The 25814-nt window shown below is 38.9% G+C and overlaps 1 protein-coding gene across 13 annotated transcripts in view; it reads right to left on the bottom strand.

Annotated features, from left to right (window-relative positions):
• cacna1da (calcium channel, voltage-dependent, L type, alpha 1D subunit, a) overlaps positions 1-25814 on the bottom strand; it is a 73267-nt gene that overhangs the window by 30875 nt on the left and 16578 nt on the right. For 10 of the 13 annotated variants that reach the window (XM_023954780.2, XM_078946946.1, XM_023954782.2 and 7 more), the window contains exons 4-19: positions 17705-17844; positions 14149-14324; positions 13619-13771; positions 12166-12362; positions 10910-11013; positions 9505-9671; positions 7714-7788; positions 6251-6338; positions 6068-6094; positions 4384-4544; positions 3924-4149; positions 2088-2295; positions 1464-1584; positions 430-517; positions 307-337; positions 74-228 (exon numbers count right to left, since the gene is read on the bottom strand). In XM_023954780.2, the coding sequence (XP_023810548.1) occupies positions 74-228; positions 307-337; positions 430-517; positions 1464-1584; positions 2088-2295; positions 3924-4149; positions 4384-4544; positions 6068-6094; positions 6251-6338; positions 7714-7788; positions 9505-9671; positions 10910-11013; positions 12166-12362; positions 13619-13771; positions 14149-14324; positions 17705-17844 (2117 nt within the window). The remainder of the gene's footprint in view (positions 1-73; positions 229-306; positions 338-429; positions 518-1463; positions 1585-2087; positions 2296-3923; positions 4150-4383; positions 4545-6067; positions 6095-6250; positions 6339-7713; positions 7789-9504; positions 9672-10909; positions 11014-12165; positions 12363-13618; positions 13772-14148; positions 14325-17704; positions 17845-25814) is intronic. The other 3 variants (XM_023954785.2, XM_023954784.2, XM_023954786.2) reach the window with 1 other exon arrangement.

The following is a 25814-nucleotide window of genomic DNA, read 5'->3' as shown; positions in this document are numbered from 1 at the left end:
CCAGTAGGATTAAAAAAAAAATCAAACACAAAAAAACACAGTTCTTTTATTAGTAAATGTAGACGTTTCTCACGGGTTTGTGTTGCTGAAGATAAAAAAGGCGCTTCCTTCTGGGATAGGAGTGATCTTCTCCTTCTTCACCAGGTCAGAGATGACTGGCCGAGGTCCAGAAGGGACGTCTGGATCTTCTTCTTCCACTGCATTGTCCTCAAATTCCTCCTCATCCTCCTATAAGCAGGAATATGTAAATTCTGATTCTGCTGGCAGGTTACTTTTGTCCATCAAATTCACCAAATGAGGCTGTACCTTTTCATCTTTCTCATCATCCTTTTTGTCACTGGAAAAAAACATTTTTAAATAAAAATGTCTTCAAGCGTTTGGTAAAATTGTGTTATTTTGCTTGTTAGAGAAATGCAGTGGTGCCTTCACCCTTTTTTGTCTCCTTCATCTGTGTTGAGAGACTCTGCATCTGCCAAGTTGTCCACGGCGATAGCCAAGAAGACATTCAGTAAGATATCTGAGTGAGATGTTAAGTCAAAATATGAATTAAACTAGAAGGAGCTGCATTTCCAGAAGACTCTCTGGCATCCGGGAAGATTCAAAGAAAAGTAAAACTAACATCTTGACACAAAATACATTTTTGAAAAGCGAACAAAAATGTCTCTGTTTTTATATATTTTTTATTGGGATTGATTTGACATTCTAGACGTGAGGGAGCTTTGTTTGTAAAAAGTTTCTTTCCTCCGTCGTCTGATGTCATGCCACAGCGGGGGAGTTTGTTGAAAAGTAATTAAAGTTTGAAGTCAATTTGTGAAAAAACTGTAAATTGCATAATCACAAAACTGAAATATGGTGTAGTGCAAAGCCTTGTGAGCATTTTATGGTCTTAATGATGTCTCTAGCTGAAAAAATGCCAAAAAAAGAAGCTCCGTAACAAGGTCGACTCTGCTGAAAATGTCGAAAGCTCTCCCATTGAAACCCACCATAAAGCTGAAATTACCACAAAGCTTATAGGTTTATATTACAAAAACTAAAACATATTTTAAAAATCTGAAAGATAAGAATCAGTTTAAAGTCTTGGGAATAATTTGCAGTTTGAATGGTTCTCTAGCTAAAAGTAGGAAGTTACAATGGTTGAATGAAGCAAAGGTTTTTTGAGGATTCCCCATGTATTTCAATGGAGGCAAAACTCCTGGAAAATCCTGGAATATCTTTTAAACGTTCAAGGATTTGAAGGACCAAAAGTCATAGCTGGAAAACGCTGAAAGAGCTGAACATTTGAATAGTTGAATGGTTAAAATAGCTAAAAAAAATTGTAGAAGGAGTTAAGCCGCAAAAAATGGTGGAAGATACTAGAATAAAGAAAGAGACAGGAAAACAATCCACTCCAAAACTCCATATGCAGTCTACAGAACATTTGACATCTATGTGTCTTCATGTGTGCCATTATGATGGGAGGATACAGTTTCCACAGATGAAGAGGATGATGAAGTAGAAGCACACGATCATGCCAGTGGAGGAAGGCCCTCCGTATGCCATGATCCCGTCATACATGACAGCGTTCCAATCTTCTCCAGTCAGGATCTAGATGGATTTTATCAGCTCATCAACAGAGCAGCATCAAGCAGAAAAGCAAATCACAACAAAAAATAACATAACAAGAGTTTTTCTGCAGCTTTTTATTAGTATTACGCTTAAATGGACTCCGGCTGGCTATTGATTTTCAGTCGATAAATTGTAACATTTATTTTTTGCTGCACTTCTTGGATGCCAGAACTATTTCCTTGCAAAAGATTTAAACCCAAAGGTTTTTAATATTCATAGGTTTTGTGATTTTATCTGCTTCCAATGTGGCCTTTATGAAATATTTAACTTTAGCTTTAGAATGAAATCTCCTTTTAAAGTTTTTATCTACCTGGTAGAACCGCTAAATCTCCATAAAACTAGTTTGTGCAATAATTCCTCAATAGGTGTGATACAAAATCTTTGTTTCTTGTTGGTGATTGTTTGTGTTCTCAAGTTTTTTTTAATCAAAGTCTGGAGTGTTGTGGTTTTCCTCCATCCTAGTGAGGTAAAGGAAAATGTACCTGAAACACAGTAAGGAGGGCCTGTGGGAAGTTGTCAAAGGTGCTCCTTTTTGTCTGGGTTTCATCAAAGTTGAACTTTCCACCAAACACCTGCATCCCCAGCAGGGAAAATATAATAATGAAGAGGAAAAGAAGCAGCAATAAGGAAGCGATGGACTTCATGGAGTTGAGCAGCGATGCCACCAAGTTACTGAGAGACTGCCAGTGTCTGCAAAGAACAAGAGCAAAGAGAGACAAGAGATTATTGCCAAACAACTTGGATTTTTGCTCAAAGAATAATAACTTCAGGATGTCTTTTACAACAAAATTGTATTTAAATTAAATGAATGAAAAGAAAACTATAGTGTTCAAACACTTTCTGAGTTAATATGATGTAGTTTAGGAGATTGTTATGGTGAGGGCATTAAAGACCCACTCCAATGAAAATGTTTTTTTTTTTTTTAAATGTACTTGAGCATTTTTCTCACCATGCAGGACATATATTACAGTGTTTATGATTAAAACTGCGTTTCAAAATGTTTTTTTATTCAAATTGGGATGCTCAGGAGCAGAACGCAGTTTGAAGAAGCACACAGTGGTTGACGGAAAGGGGCTGGTCAAAGTCTTCCTGCTCCATTCCACTACGATGCATCCACTTGTAGACAAACACACACATCAGTAGGCCTGCACAATATACTGCAAATTTATCATTATCGCGAAATCAAGCTGTGCAATATGCATACCGCAAAAGACGGCAAAAATCGCAATAAATGATTACCTTGAATGTGCTAAAACAAACTCATGGCAGCTTGAAATATTGAACAAATGAAATAAATCCCTTTATGCATTTAACCAATCAGAAGGACCCGTTTACCTTGTTGATCAATCAGATGAGCCCTTTTATGTTTGATGTTTGCCTCCTACGTCGACAAGGGTCATTTGGAGTATAATTTTTAAACTGTTGCAGTGAAATGGAAATGACGTTTTTGTTTTTGTTTTTGCTATTTGTTTATATACCGCAAATTATATCGTTATCGCAATATTAATTACCAATATCGCATATCGCGAGTTTTCCTCATATCGTGCAGCCCTACACATCAGTATCTTCATTGTCCTTCTCCTTAGATGGCTTCTGACCTAACTGTACGGCTGGACAGCTTTAATGTTGCTCGCCATTATTGTTGCACCGCTAACGTTAGGTTGGAGGTGTGAGGGGCTGTAAGCTAGTGGGACAGAGTGTAAACATAGGGATGGTGGGATATCAGCAGAGGCTTACTTCAGTGCCAACAGCCCCGCCCACAACTGAGAGGTGAGTTTCTGATGAACTACTGCCGCTCTGCAGAAACTATGTCTTAGAAAATGACACAGGTTTTTGAATTTGGTCTAAAAATGGCATCATCATAATGAAAAGACCACTGGGAAGACTAACTGCAACCTTTAACGCTTGACTTTAAAGTAAATATGTAGATTTAAAGCCCTATATATAAACTAATTGTGTCCTTTGGCAGAATAACAGAGTAATCTAAGCATGGCGGTGGAAGGATGCTGAAAATTCATTATGTGAAAAAGAAAACCATCAAATGTCTGTCATAACCTAAACCTGAATGACTAAACAATAGGGAAAATAATAAAACATTTTTTCTACTCTTATGTGCTTAAATTTTTTTTTTTTTTTTAGTATAAAACACGATCTACAGTATGAAGGTCCTTAGCTGATCTGATCTGATCTGAAGACCCTTTAAAAACTAGATTTTATATTCTGCTTCATAAAACCTCGGAGTGTAAAGGCTACTCTTCCAGAAGACGAAAGTGTTAGAGTGCGAACACGCTTTCACACTCAGGGTGATGGCGTCTTACCGTGTGACCTTGAAGATTCTTAAAAGACGAACACAGCGGAACACAGAGATCCCGAGGGGAGACATGATTTCCAGCTCAACCAGGATGGTTTCAGTAATTCCTCCACACACCACAAAGCAGTCAAAGCGGTTGAACAGGGACACAAAGTAAGCCTGAAGCCCCAGACTGTACATCTTCACCAGCATTTCACAAGTGAACAGGGCCAGCAGCACCTTGTTGGCCACATCTGAACAACATAGACAGAGAAAAGGTTTTAGATGAGGTTTCCAACGTTTAATGCAATTACATTTCAGTATTTTTTTCTTTTATAAACGGCAGTAGTGGTATTTGCTTCTGCTTTTCTGCAAAATTATTAAAGTATTGCATAAGACACGTCAAAGCAGATTTAGACTTAAGTGCAGCGATCATCTTCAGATGAGGTAAAGAGGATATGAAGCAGTAAAACATGCCATCCACAAACCCTGCACTTGGGTCAGCCACAAAGGCTGGTTGTAGTGTTCTGAGGAAATGGTGAGTGTGTTAAGGAACACAAGAATGATGACCAGCCAGTAGAAAGGCACCGACTTAACAGCCAAACGGCACTTCCTGCGACAAAACCTGTTCCAGCGGCGCCAGCGCCGACTGCAGAGGGAGAGAGGACATTTGGCAGGAAGCTTGATGTCAGTTTCAACACAACAGGTGGGGCTGTAACGATGAATCGTCTTAATCGGTGAATCGATTTCTATTCCAAAAATCCAACCAGATTGATCTGTGTGAGCTAAGTTGTCAATAGAATTGAATCGATGTAAACCATTGTAAAAGAGTTCCAAAATGAAATAAATTGATTCTTGGAATATTGGAAAATACTACTTGAGGTTTATTTTACTATGATGTAAAAACGGCCAAGTGAATCACACACGTGTGATGACATTGGCAAACACGGATCAGTCGATCATTCCAGTCCAATTTGTGGAAAGACTTGGAATAAAGTCATGTGACCATCTAGTGTGCTAGAATGTTCTAAGAATGTTCTCTTTGAATTCTCTGAATGTGGAAAAACAACAGTGGGCTGAACTTTAGGAAACTAAAATGTAAATTGATTTGACATTCATTCTCTATTTACTTGTTTGTTTGGACACATATTTCATTTACACTTGATGATCTGGAAGAAATCCAAGAATCTGGAAAACTTCACTGTTCAGTGGCAGGAATTTCAGTGTGAGTCTCACTGCTGGAAGTTTGGATAAAGATGATCTGAATCAACCTTAGGATAGTGAATTATATAAAATTGGATTGTTGAAACTAAACATTCACCTCCACATTCATGGTATAAAAGTCAAGTCAACAAATGCTGTGGTGTCGGTGCAAAAATATTTAAGTATGGAGCTGAAAAAAATACTTTTCCTTTGCTATTTAAGATAAAATTCCATTTAAATAAAATAAACAGAAAGTGGTTGGAAAACCTCAACGTGGTGTGACCTCTGCTTTGTTCATCTAAAAAGAAATGTGAGGAAATTGATTCAAGTAACTAAAATGTAGACAATTATTTATTTATTTCATCTATGGTCCCCAAGTCTTGCTGGGTAATGAACGGCAAAAGATGTTTCTATGTTGTCCATGTTATTATAAAGGTTGGGGGTCCAGATGGAAACCCTGCCTTCAATCAGGTTCCTGCAGTCCTGGTGTCCTTCACACATAGATGATAGATAAGTAGATAGACGGACAAAACAAAACCCAAACATAAAACTTTTTGTGCAACATATTTCTTCATATTTAGAAATAAGTTTAAAAACACGGCTCCATCAGAGATAAATGAATTGCAAATGTAGACATCGGTATGGGAGGTAGGGTCCATATTTTACCCCTTTGGGCCCCTGTATGTCCAAGCCCAGCCCCAATTAACAACAAGGATCCAGTAAAGTATGACTATGGATCCTCAGGGGGGGTCAAATTCTGCAAGTCATGCTGGGGAGTAAATGAGCTGGAAACCCTGAGCAAGGATGTTCACGCGTTAAGCTACATGCTGATCTTATAAAACCTGTGAATTCATCACCCCAAGCTCATTATAGAAACTTAAAAGTAACATAAAACTATGTGCAAAAAAAAGACAAACTCCACTACTAGATGTTTCTACAATTAAGAGATTAACACAAAAGCACACTCACCTGAACTTTGACTTGGAAATCTTTTGACTATAAGAAGAAAAAAATAGAAAAGAAATTGCTGTAGATGTTTGAATGTAGCAGGATTAAAACAAAGAAATGCCATGACTGTATGAAATATAAATCTGGTTGATAACAGTCATAAAAGTAGACTATTCTTCATTATGGAGAGGTGGACATCCTCACCACAGAGGTCCGCAGCAAGGCGTCTTTTCATCCTCCCCGTTTTGGTTCTCCGTGTTCACAGACTCGGTTTCACTGGCTGGTACACTCGCTAAAGCAACAAATACAACATGTGTTAACAGGGATATTGTCAAATCTAAAATGCAACAAAGAAAAGCTTTCCAAGCTTGAAAGAAATATAAGATTCTTCCAATAAACATATCGGAATTTTTTTTAATTATAATTATTTATAAATAATTATATTTAATGATAATTATTATTATTATTTTTATTATAAACAATTCATTTTGAGGTTCTGAGTAAGCAATATCTTGAATCCAATCCTTCAGAATGGGTGGAAGTGTGGAATCTCACTGTCAACTTAACTATGGGTTACCAAGTGCTGAAACAGCTGATACAGAAGCGCAGAGTGGACAGCCGCTCTGCCAAAGCTGACGGATGCAGACAGTGAGAGGCAGACCAGGAAAACAGAGTCAAAAGAGAAAAAATGGATCTCCTAAAACCGTCTCGGAAACAAGACACTAAAAACACCAATTTGGCAAGACTGTCTGCAGGCAGATGATGATTAGCTGTAAAACGTGGCATCTTTAGTTTATGTGAGGCAGCGATCTCCTGCTTAGCTCACGCGGATGTGTTGGCTTTGATTCCTGAGCTGTCGGACCGCTCTCAGCTCTGAAAATAGTGCTGACTGCTGGAGAGCTGATCTGGGTTTAGCCCGGTTTCCTGAATTCATACTTAGCAGATGCTTCAGGAGCGGAGCAGGAGAAGTTGACTGCGGCTGATCAGGCGCAGATGTGCATCATTTCCAGTCAAAGGCATGAAGATGGGAAAACAAAAAGATCTGATTTCAAGAAAGTGCCGCAACGTGTCAGGAAGAGGAAGAGTGTTTGTTCCAACCGAAAAAGTCCAAAATGCCTGACAAAGTTAAAGGGAACTGTGCAAACTCTATTGTCCGTTGTTCTTAAAAGGAAAAAGGCAAAAATTGTTTGAAGAGCCTGAAAAAGTTCAGTTTTCAATTCTTACACGTGGATAACAAGTAAAATGACCTATTTTTAAAATCATACCTCTGAATATTTTTTATCAGAGCAACATTTACTTTGCAGATTTGCAACCATCCATTATTGGGTATTTGTGCCACAAACACAAACGGCATGTTAACGAATTGAACATATAAAAAGTAAATATCAAAATCCTGATGACCAACATTCAAAATGAAAAGATTTGGGCTTTTTTTTTTGAGAAAATGAAAAGTTAATGAATTCAGGCTTTTAAAATCCTGGTTGTCCTGGTTGCTAATGTCTAATGCAAGTGTCCAGTAAAACACTTGCATTAGACATTAGCAACATTTAAATTACAAACACAAATCCTGGTTTGATCACTTCTGATTTCAGTAACAACACACAAACATTTCCTCACAGACACACAAAAAAGCCAGAAAACAGTTGAGGGAGAAGCGTAGGATTTACCATGAGTGTCAGACGACTGGCTGAACCAACCAAACCTTCCCTTCTTCTTCTCGGTGAGGTCAGCCAGAGTCACCCCTTCATGTGTAATGTATGCCAGCCCATGCAGAAATACACAACGTCACAGAGGAGGGACATGGGAGGGGGCGAAAAATGGACGGCAATCAGCATGGGTCAGCGCAGACAAGCACCACAGGACAAGAACAGTATTCAAGAATGTCAAGAGCTGCATGGGCTTCAGACACTAGGGAGGAACAACACAGAGAGATGTTAGTCACACGAAGCATCTGCACTAACATGTTAGCATGTTAGCTGGGCTCAAATATCCTTTAGACACACTGCAGCTGGGATGCTGGAAAAAAAAGGTCGACACTACAACTTTGAAGACAGACGCTTTCGATGGGGTGTTCTCACGTTATGGCAAACATGTGGAGCAATGCTGCCGATGGGAAGGAACAGACAGGCGGGGAAAGCGGCAGGAAGCAAAGCACACATATGCAGCAACGGGAATAAGGAACTAAACAGACCCAACAGCAAAAGGGGAGCAGATTTACGGAGAGTTGAGAAAAGGGTGGTTCTCGCTTTCTTTTTGGTTTTGGGGGGAAAAGTTTTTGAAGAAATGAAAAGCGTTGTGAAAATACATTTGAATTCAAAAAAATCAAGTCCCACTCTGATCCTGTTTTGACCTATTCTGAATGCGTTCCCAGTGGTTTTCAGTCATGATTATGCCGTTTTCAGCCAAAATTAAAAGAAAACCTGTGTTGTTTTCTAGGTCATAGTTTGTATGTTTTCTATGTCACAAATAAACTCTTCTAAAAACAACATTCTTTCAGATAATTCACAACAATTTGAATAAAGAAATACACAGAAATGCAATTTTAAATCTTAAATTTTCTTTATAAATGCCACTGGTAAGGAAAAGCCACACGGACATGTAAAAAACACAAAAGAAAATCTGTTTTAAAGTGCATAAAAAATATTGCCAGAAAATAAAGTGAAAAATATTTGTTTTATTTGTTTGAGAAGTAAAAAACATGAAAAATGATAAGAAAAATGGGAAATTATTTAACCAGCATCTGTTTTTGAGTTTTAAGGCTTATTTAAAAAACGCAAATTAGGTTTGAGCTTTTTTAATACTTGCATTACAATATTTGTAAGATTTTTTATCCTGCATCATTGACATTTGCACAGCAGAAGGTTAAATTCTGGCTTCATTTTATGCAAAACTTTAACTTTTTTTCCTTTACATCAGAACATCCCTGTGTAAATACAGGGTGAAACCTTCATATTTAAGGCAGGAAAACTGCTTTTCTAACGCTGGATTCGGTTGAAATTCTGCTTTAATTCCACAGTTTTCCTCTAGCTTTACCTGTTCTTCTTAAGCAGACTCCTTCTCTGTCTCTGCTAGATGAGTAAAAATAATATTTGGGGCATTGAGAAAAGTAGAGCACAGTGAAAAGCTGAAAGAATTAAAACAAGAGAAGCTCAGCTTTAAAAACAAATCCGTAAAGTAGGAGTTCTTGTAATTAGGAATTGAAAAACATGTTGAGTTATTGAGAGACTTTGTAACATGTTTTTCTGTGTTTCAGCAGTTTGATCGTGTTTTCTTGGGCTGCCCTTCATCCAGGCCACTTGAGCAACTCAGCGTCCCGCAATCACAAAGCTGTCAAAACAAGCTGATAACAAACACTGTAGGATACTTTTCTTGGCATTGCAGCAAGCGTGTTAATCAGTTTTATGCTCTGCAGTGTGGCGGCAGCACTGCCTTCGCCGCATAGGAGAGGGAGTGCTTACGGTTGCGCTTGCCCTCGTCAGCCTCATCCTCGTTGTCAGGGTCGATGTCTTCAGCCTGAGTTATCCAGTCCAGGTAACCCTTCAAGTCCTCCTCCAGCTGCTGCTTCTCACGCAGCTTCTGGAAGTCTCCCCGAGCTTTCGCCTTCTCTCGCTCTTTGGAAAACTCTCTGGGGTTAAAACAAAAGCAAAACCAAGCTTATAAAAAAGAACACAAAAAAAGCACACAAACACGCACAAATGCACAAAAGTAGACGACAAACACTAGGAAATAGTCAAAGCTAGCAGAAGCACATTTTGCTCAGAAAATAGTCAACAGGAAATCTGTCATTTTCCTCTAATTATTAGCAGGCAAAATGAAATGTTCTTGTTTTGGGTCTATATTTTGTGAGCCTTGTAAATTTCTGCAGCCACTAGAGGGAGATGTGCGCCTCATGAGAGACACAAGTCATCCTTTTAGAGGCCAACTGTAAAATGCTACTGCAATACAGACAAAGCAGTTTAGGCAGATGGACAATCTCAACTCCTCTCTTGTATGTAGTGTACTGACTTATAGTTGTTTTCACAGTGATGTACTGATTCATAAAAATAAGAATGAGAATTTTCTATTTCATAAAAAGATATAGCACTTCTGTGTTTAAGAGTCGGACGCTAAAATTGACTTAAGGGCGACAGCTTGATGACTGTGAGGATTTCCTTTGACAAAATAAAATGTCTTTCCTGCTGGTCAGCCACCTAGTTTTCATGCTACCCCCTCACCACGCACACAAACACACACACACACACACACACACACACACACACACACACACACACACACACACACACACACACACACACACACACACACACACACACTCCTAGGGCTGGGAAGCAAACTGGGCTCTCTGAGAGCTTACAGAAGGAGTGAAAGGCGAAGAATGAGATTAATTTTCCCTCTCAGGAGGCTTGCTGGATTGAGGGAGGGTTGGGGGATAATTTTGCACACTTTGCACTTGCTGTTGAAAAGCTGTGATAACTTCCTATTAAGAAAAGTAAAACAAACTGAAAAAAGCTTAAAAAAAAGTTTTTTTTGGTGAAATTTGGGCTAACTGCAGCTCATTTCTTTGAAGGAAAGGTTTTGTCATTTTATTCGTTGCATCTACGTGTCATAAATTAAAAAAAAAAAACATTTCTGGCACAGCACACGGCACTCTGGTAGCAGCCATTCCTCCATGGATCACAGCAAATCAAAACCACTGCACAAGTTGCCTCTTACCCACTTAGCACACCTAACACAAGATTTAACACAAAAAAGGAGCCCAGAATAATCAGGCTGACAAAATAAATCCAAGGGGTTTCAAATCCGATAGCATCGTTGACCTACGGGAGCAAAATGCAACAGGTTAAAAAACAGGAGGGATCTTACCCGCTCAACACACCCAAAACCAGATTGAGAACGAAAAAAGAGCCGAAGATCACAAGACTGACAAAGTACACCCATGGAAGCTCAAAGCCCATTGCATCGTTCATCTACAGAACACCAGAAGAGAAGAAGACAGGAAAGAGAAGAAGACAAAGTGGGAAATGAGATGTCAGAAGTCAGAAAAAAGCAGGCAAGGAATGAAAATAAGCCATGAAATAAAAAACACCCAAAAACCTAAGGTAGTTTGTAGTAACATAAAACTAATCCAATGAGACCTTCCTATTGTTTAGGCCGTCAGTTTAGAGTGTTTTAAACCACAGAACTCAATTTTGTTAGCATGTGCAATGCATTGTGGGTTTTTGGCACCTTCTGGACACTTTTGAAAATGTAACAATCGATGAAAATCATCAACAGGCAGTAAAGACCCTCTCCAACATAGTGTGTTTATCGGCAGCATTTTCCATTGAAAAAACAACAAAGGAAATATGGCGAGTCTTCATAAATTCTCTAAAGGTGAACAGAATACTATTTTCTGTCAGTTGTGGAGCTTTGTTCTGGCTCTGTTAGGGTGAAACTATTGATAAAAGAAAAAAACAACAAAGTGATGCTCGTTGTGTACGCACTTCTGTGCTTGTACTGTTGGTAGAGGAACAAAAACAAAGCAACAGCTTAAGCCATCACTGCCGTCCATATTGCCTAACCCTTGTGCTATCTTGTGGGGTCCAGATGACCCCACTCCCAACGTAAATGTGCCTCCAAGGCACATTTACGTTGGGAGTGGGGTCATCTGGACCCCACTAGACAGTACGCTGAACCTTTTTTCTTCCATGATTTTTGATCTTCACTGGTTACATGAAATCTTTCCACCTTTATCCACCTTTGTCATGGTAGGGAGAACACGTCAATGTAAGGGTGGGGTCATCTGATTGTAAAACTGGTGTACTATAAGTGGAAGGATGTTAGCTTATGTTGAACTGAGAAACTACATTGGCTGTTAGTCTGTTGGAGTTGGTTTGAAGATATTTTGCAGGACAGTTGTCATCAAAATAAAAAAATATATTTTTGATCAAAAACTTGAAAAAACCCATGGAGTCATTTAGACAATCAATCTTATTTGAGTGACATCCGCTGCCGCAGGATGTTCTCAGCAGCTTCATCATCACGTTGTCACTCACATTACTGTTATGTGTCAAACTGGGGGACATGCTGAAGCTGAATGAACGTGTCAGTCACGGGTCTCTAAACCTGGTACTACTCACCCAGTAGAGCACGTCTGTCCAGCCCTCCATGGTGATGCACTGAAACACTGTCAGCATGGCGAACAGGAAGTTGTCAAAATTAGTGATGCCGTTGTTGGGACCGTGCCAGCCTTCCCTGCACTCTGTGCCGTTGATGGGGCATTGGCGCCCATGTCCTGAGATCGCACATGGAGCTGGTTCCTCCTCTGCTATCAAATCTGAGACAAGAGACTTCAAGTCATCCGAGCGAAATTTACTGTCTTACAAATCCATCTTCAAAGCAAAAGTCTTTGTCACATTCTTAGTACATTATTAAAAAAAAGGAGCAGAGTTTGTGGGGTGATTTTAAAAATTATTGTATTAGAATGATTAATGTTTAGAAGTGAGTGCTGACAGGATAAATTCTACGTTCACAGATGATGCTTCTTAATTTCCAAAACCGTGTCGTTTTATTCAACAGCCTTCTGTCTGCTTTGTTAATCACAACCGTTTTATACTAATTCAAAAAAGTGCTTGTTTTTCATACAACAGCAGGGGGCGCTAATCCAATAATGCAAAATTATCATGACAGAACCGTTTATAAACAGCCCCCATGCCATTCCTTATCTACCTACCTTCTAAAGAAGTAAAGTTGTTTTAATTGAAGCCAATTCTGGTAAGGAGCCAGCATGCACTGGGGTGGGCTTATGATTTTACCAGGGCAAGAAAGCAGCAGGAAGTGACAGAATATAAGACAGGAGACTATTGACCAAAATGGCACAGGAAAATTATTTTTTAATCTTGTTCTTTATCTTACTTTGTAGACATGAATGTAGTTTTTGTGTACTGTTGAATGTCTGTTGAAGAAAACCCCCTTTGCAAAGAATCACCACCCTTTGCACAGAGCAACCCCAACATGTTTGCAAACAAAATGTGGATCATACAGATGTGTTGGTTAAGCATACAATGCTGCTGGATTATGTAATCGATGTCAGCGATTACACTGTAAAAAAAAACAGCCACTCCAATAAATTTCTGTAGGTAACTGAGGATTAGTTTTCTATTAGAACTTTTTATCACCAAACCCAACACATACAATGATTTTCTTGTTGATATACAGCAAAAAAATATATTTCCTTGGTCAGTTGCTGCTTGTGCAACTGCTGGGAAGTCTTGCCAAAACGTCAACATTATCGAGGAAGACCATATGACGGTGTGGGTGTAGTGTGCGTTAAACAGTTGGACAATTGGAAACATGGAGTGCAGTGTCTTCTCAGTGTTACAAGACGCATTCACAGCCAAACTTTCAACTTTCCCACATTCAGAGTGAAGCTGACATGAAGATACTGAAAATGCAGCTAGTCGTGAAAGAGAAAAGAAAGAAAGACATGTCCAATACTCTCTTAGTCAAGACAAACTGAAATGACGAAGACATTAGGTGGCCTATTTATGAAAGGCTGGTATGCTTTTATATGTAGAAGTCAAAAGCACTTACCTGAGCCAGGCATATAGCAGGTTGCATGCATTTTTCCAATGAAAAGCTCGAGGCCAATAATAGCATAGATGATGATGACAAACAAGACCAGAAGGGCAATGTGCAGCAGAGGGACCATGGCTTTAATGATGGAGTTCAACACCACCTGTAAACCTATAGGCAAAGAAAGAAAATGAGCTCTACACAGAAAAAAGCTTCACTGTAAAATGTGGATAACCTGGAATAAAACATTGACTGGCAAGTCATAAATCATAAAGGTCAAAGTGCGAATGAGAAATGTGCCTTTTTAGAAAAAACAGAAGCATGTCAGCATTTATTTTCAAAATTTGGCACCGGTAGAGTAAAAAGCCAAAATCGATTCTTAAAAAGATCTCAGATGTATTTACTGTGATTGTGTTTATTCTTGTATCCATGGCGCCTAAGATGAAAGTTCTGCACCACGTTTTGACCAAACAGTTCAGTGAGCTCAGGAACAATGGTATGTGTTATGCTCAGTATAAGTAGTGTCATATAAATGCATGTTAACTCACTGGGTACTCCTGAGACCAGCCGCAGGGGTCGCAGCACACGGAAGGCTCGAAGGGCTTTAACATCAAATCCACCTGGCTTACCCCCGTGACCATGCATCGACGGATGGTTATTAGCTCCATCGCCTTCTACTTTCGGTTCCTCTTTGGTCAAAAGCTCCAAGACAACGCTGAAGAGTCTGTTGGCAACCAGAAATATCATCTTCTTGGATAATGTTACACCACTTTAACCTATTTATAGGCATTTACTTCATAGCTGGAATAACTGGCATGACTTCCATACACTGGGATGCAGCTACACTTGACACCAAGGCTCCTTTCTATTGTTTGTCACATTGATTGATTGATTGATTGATTGATTGATTGATTGATTAATTGATTGAATGATTGATTGATTTTTAAGCAGTATATATATATATATATATATATATATATATATATATATATATATATATATATATATGAATGTTACATGTTACATGGTAATAACTTGGACATTGATGGATTATGAAGTCTTTTTTCGGCCACTAGTTTTACATTTTCTACAATGTAGCTCGCCTTGGTAGAGCAATAGCCCGCCATTTGCAATATTAAACTTTTACAATTATTGTGTCATTGGGCAGGACACTAAACCTGTATTGCCTTAATATTGTAAGAAATCTATGCCACTGTACATAAATGGTTTAATGTAAATGTCAACCCTTTCATGCAAATCTATTTTTCCCTCTACTATTGCTCACCCTTTTGTGTGTCATGTTTCTCTAAGAACATTAGATTATTTACAGCCACCCACAAACTAAACTGAAATCACTACAGCACAGTCAGTATAAATAAGACCCACAATACACTTGAAAATAAACACTGACTTTTATTTTTTGCCGAATAAAACACCAGCTAGTCATAAACACTATTAACAAAACAGAAATAATGATAACATATATCAGCATCTAAAGGCCTCAGGCTTAATCTTCTGTTTATGTACAAAAAGAACCTGAACAGGAGATGGATGCAACACATGAAATAGTGACAAAAATGTGGAATACACAATCAAAGCACACTGAAGAAAGCGTTACATTACACTCAGATATATGGATCACCTAAATTGAGTTTTAATTTTGTTTTTAAAGGCAGTGGATGACATTGTTGATACACGCTAAACAGACCATTGATGTTTCCGGTGTAAAATCTAACGTTTTAAGTGTTGATTTCAATTTTTTTTGCCATTATAATAACCCATAAATATGTTCATGCTTTATTACCATTTACTGTATGAGAGAACTGGACAGAGTGAGTGTGACATTACCCATAGAAAAAGACATACTCCGGTTGTAATGAAATCAAGTCAATTTAGAAGCCATTTTTTTCGCCTTACAGACGTTGGTCAAAACCAGAAATTGTCAGTGAGCAGCAAATCAACATTTCTATGGCAACCACATTCGGCAATCCGAAGTGAGCTTGTTGGAAGTTCACACTCACTGGACTACCACTTGAACGCGGGCTCTGGAAAATCTGTTAAACAAACATTTCGAATGTTCAAGGTGGGGGCCAGCAGACACCCGCTACTTGCATTTAGGCATCTGATTGGTCCATTTATAACTTGAATAACTTGTACATCAACAACGAAAAAGGATAAGTAAGAACATTTTTGAAAAAAAAGGTAGCGGAGCAAGAATTATTGTTTTGACCAAAAGACTGACTAATAGCTGTTTTTTCCATAGAAGACAATGGGATGTTGGCTTTGTACTTCCTGTTTGGACAGCCAGGGGGGAGGGGTCACTCAGTCCAGTTATCACATACAGTCAGTGTTTAAAACACAGGGATGCAGACTAATTACCCTCTAAAATTCGGTAGTTAACTTGTGGACAGTTTATAGCAACCAATCACCAAAAGTTTCAGGCAGCCTGACGGAAACCCAGAGAGGCAAAAAGAAACAAGCCTCCACAGAGAGGCAGGGAAACTGGAACTGTCTCGCTGTGAGGTGACAGTGTTGACAACCACACCACATGCTGTCTTAGTACAAATCAAGACACCTTCTTTCAGCTATTTTTGGAGAAACAACAGTGATTTGGTTATTATTGGGATTGTATACTGGTTTTTAGAACAAAAAACTTTCCCACAACCTTTAATTTCCAGGAAACCATCAATCAAAAAGAAGATAAAGAAACAAAGCCATAAAATGATAATCAGCAGTATGAAAGGATAGAAACTTTCTGAATCACTGCTGTTATGGTAAAACATCCCTTTTAAGTCCTAATAATAGGATTAAACTTGTTAATTTTTATACTATAAGATAAGAACCAACAGGAATATCCATGTGAAGACTAATTACCATCTAATGAATCTACCATTTAATGTTGTTTGATTCTTATCTGAAAAGTGGATTCTTCAGCCTGAGATGGAGACTTGGCTTAAATTTAAATGCAAAGACTTCAGCCTTGACTAAGACTTGACAAATGGAAGTGAGAACATTTCTGGCTCCTGCCACCGTATGAACGAATTAACCGCTCATCCATTTAATATCTGCAAGTGTGTTGCTGTTTAAAAAAAAATTCAATTTAGGAACCAAGCAGTAACCCTGAGTCTTTATCCTTTTATTTGCAGGTACTACAGCTAAATAAAATACAACTCAATCAGTTTCTTTGGACTCATTGCAAAGCTGGACATTATTTTAAAAGATGGAATGAAAAAAACTATAACTATTTATAGTAAATAAATGGAAAATTTCCTTTTAAAATGTTATTATATCAATTAATAAATGCCATAGGTGCTTACTGGATAGCCCTGGATTTACGTTTTGTGTTTGAAGTCTTTTCTCATACCAAAGAACAGTCTGCAGAGATGATCTACACAACGACAGAGAAGCCTATCAAAGTGTCATTTCTCTGATTTAGGAGAAGCAGTCACTCCTCATAGCAGGAGCAGTCATCTTTGCATTTGACTGGATGGCAGATTAACCCTGCATGCGGCACGCAGGCAGAGATCTGACCCAGCTACCCACTGGACTGTGTGGATTAGAGGAGGAACAGAGGGAGGCAAAAGATGGGAAGGAAAAAAAAACAGCAGTGATATGGATCGAGAAAATAAGAGGAGAGTGTGCAGGAAATAGGAATGAGGGTACGTGAGGTGGGGAGGAGTACAGCCTGAACTATCTGCGATGTGAAAATGAAAGGGGGTTAGTAATCAGAACATGCAAGAAAAGCAGAGGATAAGGCAGAGAGAGTTTAAGAGACAAAGTATGGAGAGATGGTGACTCACTCCAGTGGTGCTAAAAATCTGATTTATTCTCTGTGTCTTTTCTGGGTCAAATACTGTGGGTGTCTGATGGTCTCTATTAGCACTTGCCACTTGAAGCAGAGGCCTAAGCAACTTTAACTTCTTGCACAGAACTGTAAACTGCTAAACTGAGATCAAGAAAAAACATCCAAACAGCAGACTAAAAATACCAAAACCTTGAGACCTGAGCTGCAAAAGCACACTCAACGGTGACTCTGGTGGGTTTTTTATGCATTACAGCAGCACAACAACAACAACAACAAAAATAGAGAATTTGTGGACTTACCCTATCACCACAATAACAAAGTCCAGCATGTTCCAGCCGTTTCTCACATATGCATTCTGGTGCATCACTAGGCCATAAGCAATAATCTTCAGAAAGGTCTCAATAGTGAAAATGATTAGGAAGGCATATTCAACTGTTTCCTGCAGACACACAAAGGGCAAAACATGGGATTAGTAACAACAAGGACACAGTAAAATCCCCAAACACCAGCATTTTTTGAAAAACAAAAAAAAATTAGATGAAACAAGCAAACCATGTTGAGTTGTTTTCTGAGCATAAGTCGCTTTTTTTGTATAGTTTGGCCGGGGGTGCGACTTATACCCAGGTGTGATGCATATGGGATTTAAAAAGAAAATAAAGAGCACTGTAGGTGTGTGTAGGTGTGTGTATCAGTTTTTTTGACTGACAACAATGCAGAAGAAGAAGCATCAATCAATCTTACTTGTCTTGTTAAGTACATTTCTCCAAAAGGGCAACTTATACTCCAGTACAACTTATATATGATTTTTTTCTTCTTTCAAATGCATTTTTGGCTGCTGCGACTTATACTCCAGAGTGACTTATAGTCTGAAAAATATGGTAAACTCAATGGGGCCACGGTCAGGCAACTATTTTTTTTTCCAGAGGGGGACAAAGGGAACATCCCTCGTGTTCCTCCCTCATGGTCTGACTTAGTTCCTTACATGCTTTTCTTTGCATTTCTTTAAGCATGACCTCAGAAACCCAAGGTGCGCATGAACATCTGGAAATGCAATCAACATGAAGAAGAGCACAGCAGAAACATCAGTGTTTGTGTTTCGAATATAAATCTGTGTTGCAGCAAAAGCGTTTGAGAGGACACTCGATTCTTGACTTTGTCAGTTGCTCGGACCTGGACCGCTAAGAGAGAAACAGACTTACTTCTTCTGACTTACTTTAACACTTTAACAACACAACCAATACAAAAATGTTTTGATTATTGCCTTGGGTAAGTAATACACACAATCAATGGTTTTAGAAATGTGATTTCAAAACGTGCTCTACCAGGCAGGCAGTTAATTAAGCTTAACTATACAGTTATGTACCTCCATTGTATATTATGGATTTCAGAAATAAATCATTAGCAGTAATCGCAAAGGACAATCAAGGTCCAAAACACTTAGGGAACAACTAGAAGACATCATTGCAATAATGGCTATTATACTATAACTTAAAAGTTTCTTGCTGAAGTGGTTTAGACCTTTACTGAGCTGTAAATAATCACTTCCGTTTGTTGTGTTGGGATGACGTTCTATCTTATTTTTAAAGTTACGCGCCTTTTCTCTTTACCTCTTACTTTGCTTATCTCTTTGGTAACTTAAAATTGAATTGAATTTATTTAGACATATTACAAGCAGCAGTCCCTCCCTCCACACCCTCATAAAGTAGGTGTTAATCAATACTTTTAAAAAAAAGCATGTTGACAGAGCAAATTTTCTCATAACAAAAGAATCATTTATTCTTGATACATGAAGGAAAGGATAATGGCCGACGAAAATAAACGCACGCCGTGGAAGCCTCCTGCAATACCACGGTGACTTACAAAAGAAATATGTATTCAATGAGTATTCAGAACTTTATTGTCATTTATTTTTTTGGTTTAAATAGCTTTTTGTACTAAAAAGTGTTCCCTGTGGTCTCTAAATTATGATTATGACGCTTTTATCCAAAGTGGAAAGACTGTGTCAGTTTCTAGGACATAGTTTCTGTAGAACGGCAGTAGTTATTAGACACTTTCCTGTGAGTTGTGTATGGAACTGTTGGCGCAGAGTAAGCCTTCTTTCACTTCCCATCATCCATTTGTTTACATGCTCTCCCGCTGGCTTAGTGCCCCTCACACCCCCAAGCTGACCTTACCGGCGCCACAAAAATGACGAGCAGCATCTGAGTCATCCATTTGTACAGTTCTGAGCCAGATGCCAGCTCAGACGAGGAAAACCAAGGAACCAAAGAACCACAGATCTATTTGCCTACAAGTGCATGCATCAAAATGGAGCGGAGCAGGGAGCTTGTGGCATGCCATCAGAAGCTTCTGCATCACACCACCAATCTTTTTCCAACTGAATCTTTTTGTTCGCTCCTAATTCACAATGATTTGAATACAGCAATACTCAAAAGTGCTATTTCGGAGTATTTCAAATTTCAAAGTTTATTTGTATATTAATGTGTATATCCTCATTCAACAGAAAAATCCCTCAGTAGCATGTGAGAAGCACACAAATCCGAGGGGGTCTTCAAGGTTAACAATTAAGAATTAAAAATAAGTCATTACTAATAATGTAGTCAAGCTTGAGTTTGGATTTGACATTTGAAACCTACATTATAAAACTATGCTAGTTAAGAAGCATAAAAAGCACGTACCATTAAGCAGATAAACTGTTGTCACTGAGGGAGCTCTGCTCTGTGATCTCTGCAGACACTATAAATGCTGCAGCCCTGCAGGCAGCTTTGGGTTTTGATGCATTTTTCTATCAGTTAGCTGCAGATTGTGAGAGGCACTTAGCTCTGAATAAGACACATGTGCCTCTTTGTTACAGATGTAAAAGGTTGAGTTAGGCTCACGGCTGCTGCTGTTGTGACAGAGCATCCTGGAGCTGCAGGCAGCACAAAGAACAGAGCGAGTCAAGCAAACAGTGGAAGGAAAGTGACAGAGAGACAAGCCAAGAGTTTTTGAGGCATTAACAAACAAAGCGTGGGTGGTTAACTGCTGCATGGTGGTTAACAAGTGATACAAACAAAAATAGTTATCTGGCAGCTTCAGAAATGCCATTATATGTTCATTTGGCAAAGTGTTCCAGTAAATAAAAAAAACAAATATATAAAATCAAGAAAGAAATATTGACCTAGTCTCTATTTCTTTCCCTTTTTTTTTACTATGACAATGGCGCTAAACTGCTGGTGTTCCCCACCGTTATGTGGCTGCTGACTGGTCAACCACTGGGTGGACAGGGGTGGGAGCTATCGGGGATGCTTAATTTTTGTCTCATTTTAAAAATAAAAATAAACTCTGAACATCACAAAAAACAAATCTTTTAATAATAATAATAACGACAGATAACAGCAGAGGAACATATATCTCTTTGTTGTTTTATTGTCTTGAAGTCGTAGCCCGTTCTTCCATTTGTTCTTCTGTCTCTGCATTGATCCCTTATCCATTTGCAAGGAAAACATTCCACATACTACTTTACTCGTGTAGCACGTCGATGAACTATTTTTAGCTCTCAAATTCCTCTTGATTTTAAAACCAACTTTTTTCAGAATAAAAGATAGTTTAAATGTAGTCGTTTTTCCTCCTGTGACCAAACTTTACAGCTCAAGTGATCAAAGGTGTAGCTGAGAGAATTCATCCGTCCGTCCGTCCGTCCGTCCGTCCGTCCGTCCATCCATCCATCCGTCCATCCATCCATCCATCCATCCATCCATCCATCCATCCATCCATCTTCTTCCTTAGATCACATATCTAGGGGCAGCTCTCTAAAAAAAGATGTCCAGACTTCTAGACTAACCCAGACCCCCAGACATGTTCTGGGTCTTCCCCGGGGCCTCCGCCCAGAATCCGGTTATTTTTCAAAAGAAAAGATTTTTTAAAATAAAGTTTGTCAAAACTTAAAAGAAAAAAAAAAAAGAACCAGGCAAAATTCATTATTTCTTCTGCGGCCCGGTGCCAATTGATTTTTTTTTTTTTTTTTAAATTAGTTTCTGTTACTAACGGGTGCGCACGTGTTAGTTACTAAGGGATGACATGATATTGAGGCTGCTTATAGTAATCCTATAAACTTTATTGATACTAATCTTTTTTCTTTTCTTGTCCTTCCTTATTTCTTATTGATGTCCACCAATGTTAAGGCAATGTCACACAGAAACTATGTACGTTTTGCGCATATTGCACAGATAAAAATTGGTCATACGTGAGCATATATGAGAGAAGTGAGAAAAGTTGTGGTGTTTACATGAAATTTTCCACAAATGAACCATGTTAAAACCACAGAAGAAATACGATTAAAACACGCAAGGAACACGTATGTCAATGTAGAACATAAACGATGCGTGATTATTGATCTGTTTATGTGCAGTTCACTAGGAATTCTTGCGTCAATTGCGTAATTTTAACGTGATATGCGCGTTGTGTACGTGATCTAAAAGGTATACATTGGTGGAACATGCATGGAAAGTCCATTAGAAATATATGGAGATACATGAAAACCCACATATTAGCGTATGCATCTCACAAAAATCACGCACAATTGCGTACATTTTATGTGAGGATTGCATATAAACTAGGTAAAATACGCATAGACTGCGTAATTCTAACCCACCAAAAATAACACAGCCTTTACATTGGTGGACATCAATAAGAAATAAGGAAGGACAAAAAAAGAAAAAAGGATTGGAATCAATAAAGTTTTGGGATTACTGTAAGTAGCCTCATGTAACTCATGTCATGTCAGTTTTATGTGTGCCGTTATGAAAATCCAGTGCAACGTGGCATGTTTGCTTCCCTCAGATTTTTTATGTCAGCTGGAAATATGTTCACATCACTCGCTGCGCCCTCCACCAGAATGTGTTCCAACATTGTCCATGGCCAGAATGCATCCCAGAGAGTAAAACAGTGAACCTCCCAACCCCCACACCCGTGGCCCCAACTGCCCTCTTCTGCCACCAAATCCAAAACCACATCTACGGGCACAACTCAGTTCATCTCGCAGCTGATCAGTTCATTGTATGACACATGATGCTGCTGACCCGCTGAACCATACACTCTTTGCTCCATCCATATGACGGAGTCAGGCGGACAGCAGTGATGTGAACGCATCAAGAGTCCAGAGTGGCCGCCTGCAGTTCACCTCATGCAGAAAGCTGCTTCCCTCACCGCATTACACTGAAAAATAGAAATAAATTTTAAGCTGGTGTTGGATTTATGGCTCAGTTCATTACCAAGAGCCGTTCAAAAGACCGGCTCATTTGGCTATTCTTATAAGTACTCATTTTTAAGAAGACAGCCTGGAGGGAGGATTGATCTGGATCAGAATGATTGAAATTCAAATTTTCACCAATAACTGAGTTCAAATTATTTTGGAAATATCTATTTTAGCTTCGTTAGACATGTGTGGACAAGATGTTAAAGTCTGATTTGATTCATTGTAAATATACATCTGCCAGCATTTACAGTGTATGTGTATAAAGTCTGTGTACTTTTAATTATGTTATTAATGTAACAGCTCAACCAGGGGTCTGCAACTTCTAAAAGAACCATTTGGTCCAGTTTCTTACTTAAAATCCAAGTGAGAGCAGCAAATTCCCACTACTCTTTTTATAGAAATACACTTTTTCACAGCATTTATTTAGAACATGTAGCTTTAAAATGTTATAGTTTAATGTTATTTAAACTATAACAGTGTTATTTTTTTTAAATAGGCTTTATACCAATTTAGATCTCTTTTGCTCTGACATCAGGAAATTCAGGTTCCTTTCAAAATAAAATTCAGCGTCAAAAAAGATCCTCTTAAAGCAGTACATTTACTTGCACTCATAATGCAATTCTGTCATTTAAAATTTTTGCTCCTGAACATAAACTATAAGTTCTGCCGTGCAGCAGAAGATAAGAACATGTGCTTCAAACTGAATCTGATAATAAACAGTTCTGACAATAGATTTGTTCCTAATTTGGTCATCTGATGTGAGCATTTTGGAGGATTTATAAAACACACGAGGTGTGAGTATCATAAAGCAACAAACCACCTGTCCCTCGCCCCCTGCCCCGTGTTGGCTTCATGAATGTAAATCAATGGGAACTAAAGGACACATTTTTCTGTTTTAGTGCTTAAGTGTCACAAAAAACTGAACAAAGAATAATGATTGTGTGCGTTGCATCTGAAACATTGACTGCATATGAGAACAGCAAAAGTTTAGATGAATCAGGTATTCACAACTCATGTGATATTTGTATCTAACATTAGAAGGATAGGCTTGTTTGGGCATTTATGTAAACGTATAAAACTCAGAAGAAGGAGAAAAAAAGGACAAAATAAAGAACGGTTCCCAGCCGACCGGGAGTAGATTCCCATCATTCATGTTACTGAGCCATTCAAAAGATTCGATTCATTCGCAGATGTCACATCACTATGCAAAACACAATCTTATTTTTGAACCGGCAGTACTGTGTTTTAAAATGATCCAAAAAGTTCTAAAGTCAGAACGATGAGCCTGCAAAAACAGAACATGCTAAACAAAACTAGGAGCCTTACACAAAAATAGTCATCGCAGTTACAAAATACAAAGTTTAAAAGAATAATTCAGCATTTTTGAAGATAAGAACAACTTTTTTGCTGAGTTAGGTGAGAAAAAAAATCCGCCCCACTCTCTTGTCTGCATGATAAATGATGGTGAACAATGGCTTTTCTTAACATAGAGACTGCAGCTAAAAAAGAAACTAAACTTGTTTCTATTTTTAAAGTACTTCAAGCCTAAAAACTAAACTCACACATTCTTTTATTTCAGTACATTTTAAAGGTTAAGTCAAATCCTTTACCTTAATCACATTGCAGTCCTACTTTTACTCTTAAGTTCCTGTTTTACTTTCTTTTAAAGGTAAAAAAGAAGATAATATTTAAACTAAATTATTAGGTTTAGCTAAATACAGGAAAATCAACCCGCTTACAGTATCACTTTAACTAAAAACTTTTTAGTATATTGTCACATATGGCTGCAGTGTATGTTACACAAATTTTTTCTTCTTATATTAAAATAATTTCAAATTGTGCCTATAACAAGACAATGTATTGATTGATTTCATGATTTACAGAGAATTATTTTAAAGTCTCAAACTAATTAATAAATCATTTCCAACAGCTGAACTGTAGTTGTGATGTCATAAAAACAGGCACTATTTAATGATGTGGAAGGATTTGAAAGTGGCTTGTAATGTGCTTGTTCTCGTTGAGTATCCATTAACCAGTAAACATAGTGACAACATGTCTGTGAGTCGTCCTTATAGTCCAAAAAACTTCACATTTGTATCTGAAGTTTGAACATGATTGAAGATTGAACATGTCAACATGTACACAATACAAATACAGCTCACACGCACACACTTATGCACACAAACACACGTAAAGCATTTCATTCTGTCACGCACACTACTTGTCCAAAGGTAAGCTGACACCTGTGCTTAGGTGAGTGTTTATGTTCTACTGTGGTGGATGATGGAATGTAAAAAAAGGGAAATTGTCCGGTCACCCCCCACACCAAGACCCCGGCAACTGCATGGTTCTGCAGATAGAGGAGATCTGCCCTTTGGGCAATCACGTTAGCCACCCAGACCAGGACCAGCCGGACCACCACAGGACCCCCCAATACTAGAGAGCAGGGGAGAACAGGAGCATGGAGAGTGCAAGCTCCAGCCCAGGCAGAAGAATAGCCCTCCCACCGCACCCATCCTAGGTCCCAACCACGGAGAGCCCCCCCAGACACATACAATCACCTCACCACCACCCTGGCTTGTAACAACCCCGGCCACGAACCAGGGTCCCCAAAGGGAGACCCGCTCCACACTCCAGGCAACCACCCACGACTCTGCAGGAGGTCCAGGAAAGAACAAGGCAGGGGACACTCACCCCTGCCCAAGAGATGTTGGCCGACCACGCTCCCACTTTTAGTATTGTAGAGAGGCCCAGTTCCCAAGGGCAAAGACCAGAACCACCACTACAGGGACACAGACACCCCCAGACTCAAATGAGATGTGATCCTTGGTTCATGGTCTTCCCAGAGAACTCAGGGATCTTTCTCCCCGTGTGGAGAGAAGGCCGCCAGGCCCAGGAAGCCAGCACCCAAGGTATACTGTCAACACTGCTGAGGGCCCTGTTCTCCCCACAAGGGATGGGGAAGGGGACAGAAGATCAGAGATCCCACCTTCCTTGTGTAATGTATGTATGTGTTTGTGAGTGGGGGGGGGGGGGGGTGTCATGGTTTGGGTTTCTTTGTATTGGTTTTTGCTTTCCGTTTTGGTCACTGTCATGTTTGAGTTCTGTTTCCTGTTTTATTTTGAGAGGTTTACTGTTTTGTCATGTTTTTGAGTTTTACTTCCTTTGTCCCA

The sequence above is a fragment of the Oryzias latipes genome, chromosome 5 (assembly GCF_053564925.1).
Source record: "Oryzias latipes strain Hd-rR chromosome 5, Olatipes_Hd-rR_3.1".
Lineage (NCBI taxonomy): Eukaryota > Metazoa > Chordata > Actinopteri > Beloniformes > Adrianichthyidae > Oryzias > Oryzias latipes.
This window is presented reverse-complemented; position numbering and strand designations above follow the sequence as displayed.